A 5,192-nucleotide genomic window follows, 5' to 3' on the forward strand; every position below is an offset into this window, starting at 1 on the left:
ATTATTCAATTTATAAATGTAATATCACTAACTTTCACAGTTAGAATTGTAAGAATGATTATATTTGTTTCATCGAATGTTTGAATACCTCGTAATTTTTATATATATTCCGAAATTTGCAAAAATTAAAGTTCGATGACTATTTACGCTTGAATAGCATATTCCAAGTACGTAGTTTCTACATTTTCTTAAAACCCGCATCGAAATATGTATGTAAATTGCAATTAACAACAATTCATAAAGACAGAATTGTATATAATCAATTAAATAAATAATACTCGCGATCAGAATACAGTCAAATATAAATCATTACAATTTACCGTTAATACAAAAAATAGATAAAAATATATAAATATTAATTCCCATTTAATTTGCTACTTAATCGAAATCGATTATAGAGCAAATTAAAAATTGATTTATTGTTTAATCTGAACACTGATATATCGTTCTTACAAAAAATTACTCGATTAAATGTTTAAAATATGTAAAGAATGTGTAAATGTATATTAAATTTTACCAATCCTTAAACCATTTGGAATTGTAATGGCGTCCATTGTGTGCCAGTAACCTGCCTTCTATTGGAATTCGAATCAGAGTCTGCAACAGAAATAAAATACAAATGAAAACCAAATGAATTACAGGAAACATAACTAATCATAATTAAACAATAATTGAACTCGAAATAATATGTAATTTAGTTGAGAGAGATATAATAAATCGACGCCGGTTTGATGTCGAAGAAAACGTGTGAAATACGATTCAGGTTTCGTCGCAATTCCGACTCAATTTGCAGAAAGACGTATTAATTCTAAACGAAAGCACCGTAAATGTGAATAGTAATAATGATGAAATATCTACAAGTTAGAAATCGCTACCCTGTTAGTCGAGAGAAGCCGAAGCAGGTTCGAACAGGTCTCGACACGTCTTGCTGGATCAGTCTTCGCAATGCAAATGGCGGCCCCGCGCTGTAATCGGTAACGGTCGTGAATAAGGGAGAGGGGTGGGGAGCCTCCGAAGTTTCATCAAGCTCGGCGCTCGCTTACGAAACTTTGTTAACTCGCGAAACTAAGCCTACCTCAGGTAGAAACCGCGGATACGAGAAAAAGAGCAAAGATACTAGGCCTACGTACTGAACAACGTACATATCTTGACTCTTATAAAGAAAATTGATGGCTAACGCTATAACGTATAAATGAAATATAACTCACATTTTCCCAGTCGATTCTTGAATTTGTTAACGCTATTCACTTCAAATCTTCTATAATTATTAGACTACAGATATTAAGCAAATGTAGATAATTAAAATATTCACAAATTCAAGCAAGAACAAGGAACTACGACGGTGCACTTTTCTGCAGAAATCCCGCCATTACACTACTGACCGTTGCACTTTCTCGCGCGAATAGTTCCATATTTCGCCACTCGACCAATGCAATTCGTTTATTTTTAAAAGAACCAATTAGAAATTAGAAATAACATACAACCAATGAGAATTTTAGCTTTTCTTTCGCAAATTTATCCCGCCATTTCGTTAAAACGTAAAGAAAATCCCGCCAAAATTAAACTAATCAATTAATTATACGATAATTATGACACGAAGTGAGTTATCTCACGATGAGTGTTACGCGACGCGACAATGTAAATTTGAGAGCGAGTGTAACATTTGCGAGTGCGATACGGAATTTCGAAATACGGCGCATATGACGAAACAGGGGCAGCACGATCTTGTACAGCTGCGTCTACCTGTTTTCCTAACCTCAGAATAACGCATGAACGGTGTGCGTACGATAAAAATTAGACTAACAAAATTTCACGTTGATAAAAGGAAATGAGCGATGCCGAACTTCAGGAAGAGGAAAGAGAAGTACTTCTTTCAATATACGATGGAGATCCAGCTTTTAAACAGCTGACACCCACTACCTTCCAATATAAGGTCTGTCCACTAAAACGATACCAAAAACTTTACCGAAATATTTCGATTAAATATTGAATTTATTATTAATTGACTCGTATACGACTACGATTCAAGTTTGCCCAGATCGTAAAATATAACGATGAATACTTTCAACGTGATTTGATCATGTTTAAATCTTATATTTCTTCGTATTCTATAACATTTAGATTGGAATTTATACATATGTGTATAACACTTATTTTACATACAGTTTGGAGAAGATAATGATATAAAATCGTTTCTGTTGGAAATATCATGGGGTGCAACATATCCATCTGAGAGGCCTATTATTAATATGAACACATTTTACAACAAGGATATGTAAGTCCAGCTATGCTGTCCTTTGACTATTCTTGCATTCTGTTGCTTTCATTAAAGGTGAATGATTGGAATACAGTGTGCAAGAAGTAAAAGAAAATGTGGTCAAACTTGTGGAAGCAGAGGCAGATCAATGGCTAGGAAGTGCCATGACTTACACATTGTTTCAGTGTGTCCAAGAACATTATGTAGAACTAACTTCTACACAACCAGATTCTGTTGTTGAAATGAATTCCCAAACTAGCCAGCTTAAACTAACCGAAGAAAAGCAACAGGTAAGTAGTAACTATACGAGACATTAAGTTTATTCAAAGTACATGAAACTGATTTATCTTGTTATGTACAGTTGGAGGAAACTGTAAAGAAACCTAAGAAGGAACAACTGAGCAAAGCCCAGAAGCGTAAACAATGGAACAAAGCAGATGGAAAAGGTGAAAGACCACGAGGATGGGACTGGGTGGATATAGTAAAACATTTATCACAGACTGGCCCTAAACAAGAACAAGAGTCTTAGTTCAACTTCTCTGAAAAATTTTGTACAGGTTAAAGGCGTGTTATATTTTTATAAATTATTGGAAATAAACTGGTTTCCATATAAGTTTCACTATGCTATAATTACCTGTGATAAAAATTTGTAAAAAAATATTTATAGATAATTTTCTCATTGCCAACAAATAGTTCGAAGATACAGAAATAGAATTACTTAAATGATCGATAATTATAAAATTTTATCGAGGTAAATAATATCGAGAAAAGAGCAAGAATATTTTACTGTTTAATCTTCGTGCTTTGTTTTTACCATTTTATGATTTTTATAAAAATCTCCAGGCTGCTACCGGCAACAGATTGATTTCTGTAATCCATCCTAGAAAAAATATCTGTACAAATAAAAAAAAAACAAAATTATTATCTTGTAAAAGTAAAATTACTTACCTTTACTTTCAAGGCCACTAATAAATGCTTTGTATTCGTTAGAAATCAATAAATTAGTAGCATAAATGCTTTCTATGGCTTTTGACGATTGCACGCCATTATTCGAAGTGGAGTACTTCTTATTAAGTACATAAAGACGCATTAACGGGTACGATAAATCGCTTACTTCGGGTTTTAAAAAAAGATCCTGGAAAAATACAATGTCCTTAGAATAAACACAAATATAAATCGGTTTATTTTACTTACAAGTGGCACTTTCAAAGACATACAAATAAACAATCCACAAAGACAAGCATGAAAATATGCTTCTAAGACGTCGTATGGCTGTGCATCTTTTTTGAGGCATACAAAAATAGTTCTATTCTGTACATCGATAGAAATCAAATACTTTCTATCTAAAAAAAGTTTTAACGATAATTCCGTGTAACTTGTTGGTATTATATCTTTTTGTATAAGATTAGCCAAGGAGACTCCCATTTTTACATTAAACCCACATATACTCCTTGCTAAAAGAGATAAATGATTTGTATGACGGCGATTTATATTTATCTACATAAAAAAAAATTGAAATCAATGATCTTACTAGGTTTTGTGAACAACAACACCGATTCATTTCTATTAACTTCCGCGGGTTCGGGAATGATTTCGTTCGTAAAGTAACTTTTTACTATTAAAGCGAAACGATCTTCGTTTAATGAATTTAAACATAATGCTTTCACAGCCGAGTAATTTGCATATAGATGTATTACCACCAGAAAGAGATAGAGTTCCATTACGTATCTACATACAGATTATATATACTATTGGAACATCAATATTATTACCTTATTTAGTGCAAGATTACATGCTGATATTATACCGACGGTAACAAATATACGTAATTGAATATCTACCTGCCACTATGAACAATAGAAAGTATTAAAATTCCTACAAAAGATGCTATTAAATTTATACATGTCTCTTGACTTCCATCTTTGACTGAAACGTCTGCTAAATTATTCTGTAATGCCTATAGTGAAAATAAATATTCTATATAATAAAAAAGTATTTCGTTAGTAAAAAAATATATTTATTTTCAGGCTTCCAAGTACCAGATGCTGTACAAGTGCCGCCCTTGTTGCTCCACCAGCAACACCAACAATTGATTTCATTGCTGTCGAAATGCATAATATTACAAGCGAATAGGAGGAAAAATAAGGTAAGAGCAATTCTACTCCCATTGCTAAATCGTTAAGAATATCAGCAAAAAATCTCCATTTTTTACACTGTCCATCTAAATCTGTCCTAATAAATTGAAAAGAACCTTCGTGTTTATATAAATTATATAGAACTATAGAAGTCTAATATGACTTCATTTACCCATTCCACCATGCAAATACAATACGACCGATCATTCCAGTCCCATCTTTCAATATCCATGTTACTGCTGCTGCTAATGGAGTTGCCTCAGCCTCGCCAACACCTACCCCTTGCATAATGGAATGTGTTGTTAGAGTTCCCATTATGGTACTTGCGAATGCCTTAAACATGAAAAAAGACAATACAATAATGGCTCCGCGTGAAACAATAATTTCATTCATAATATTGCAACTAGCTTCATTCAAAGCCTATGTAAACTAACCTGAACTGTATCCCATACTTGATAGAGAGTATAATCGGGATGAACACTGTCGGGATATCCTTGAGGTAAAAATACCTCTTTCACAATCGATACGAAACCAGAATAAAAAGACTTTGTCCTTGTCGTGTCTGACAATACTTCGGTTATCGATTGCTCGTCTATAGAACAAAATAAACAATAGGTTAGATGCACCAGTGACGTTTAATACGTCAGATTGCTGTTACCTTTTGATTTGACAAAATATCTGTCTTTCTCGCTCCCATAAGTCTCGGTGAACATTAATCGCTCATGCATCTTGAGAGTACACCTCGATTATTTTTATTTAATTCGATTGCAACGTGAGATATACATGCACTATTATTAACG

The 5,192-nt window shown here is 33.2% G+C and overlaps 2 protein-coding genes across 3 annotated transcripts; one reads left to right on the forward strand and one right to left on the reverse strand.

Moving 5' to 3' along the window:
• The first annotated feature begins 1,628 nt into the window (after positions 1-1,628).
• On the forward strand, positions 1,629-2,786 carry LOC143344339 (RWD domain-containing protein 4). The gene is made up of 4 exons (XM_076770316.1): positions 1,629-1,933; positions 2,166-2,275; positions 2,352-2,547; positions 2,619-2,786. The coding sequence occupies exons 1-4, from the start codon at positions 1,829-1,831 to the stop codon at positions 2,784-2,786; spliced, it is 579 nt and encodes a 192-aa protein (XP_076626431.1). The 5' UTR covers positions 1,629-1,828.
• On the reverse strand, positions 2,563-5,191 carry LOC143344336 (RUS family member 1). Of its 2 annotated transcripts, none has more exons than XM_076770311.1 (9): positions 5,051-5,191; positions 4,827-4,984; positions 4,565-4,725; positions 4,297-4,489; positions 4,099-4,214; positions 3,789-3,985; positions 3,452-3,711; positions 3,206-3,392; positions 2,563-3,125 (listed from the first exon to the last, which is right to left on the reverse strand). In XM_076770311.1, exons 1-9 carry the CDS (start codon positions 5,118-5,120, stop codon positions 3,085-3,087), a joined length of 1,383 nt encoding a protein of 460 aa, XP_076626426.1. In that variant the 5' UTR covers positions 5,121-5,191; the 3' UTR covers positions 2,563-3,084. The 2 variants fall into 2 exon arrangements, with proteins under 2 accessions (XP_076626426.1, XP_076626425.1); XM_076770310.1 differs by having other exon boundaries at positions 2,563-3,137.
• Position 5,192: the final 1 nt, after the last annotated feature.

The sequence above is a fragment of the Colletes latitarsis genome, chromosome 8 (assembly GCF_051014445.1).
Source record: "Colletes latitarsis isolate SP2378_abdomen chromosome 8, iyColLati1, whole genome shotgun sequence".
In the NCBI taxonomy this organism is placed as follows: domain Eukaryota; kingdom Metazoa; phylum Arthropoda; class Insecta; order Hymenoptera; family Colletidae; genus Colletes; species Colletes latitarsis.

Coding starts and splice junctions, on each gene's coding strand:
- LOC143344339 (XM_076770316.1), top strand. CDS start 1,829: ATGAGCGATGCCGAACTTCAGGAAGAGGAAAGAGAAGTACTTCTTTCA. Junction 1,934..2,165: donor CCACTACCTTCCAATATAAG/GTCTGTCCACTA, acceptor TTTTACATACAG/TTTGGAGAAGATAATGATAT. Junction 2,276..2,351: donor ACATTTTACAACAAGGATAT/GTAAGTCCAGCT, acceptor ATTGGAATACAG/TGTGCAAGAAGTAAAAGAAA.
- LOC143344336 (XM_076770310.1), bottom strand. CDS start 5,120: ATGCATGAGCGATTAATGTTCACCGAGACTTATGGGAGCGAGAAAGAC. Junction 4,726..4,826: donor AAGTATGGGATACAGTTCAG/GTTAGTTTACAT, acceptor TTCATGTTTAAG/GCATTCGCAAGTACCATAAT. Junction 3,393..3,451: donor TGTCTTTGAAAGTGCCACTT/GTAAGTAAAATA, acceptor GTATTTTTCCAG/GATCTTTTTTTAAAACCCGA.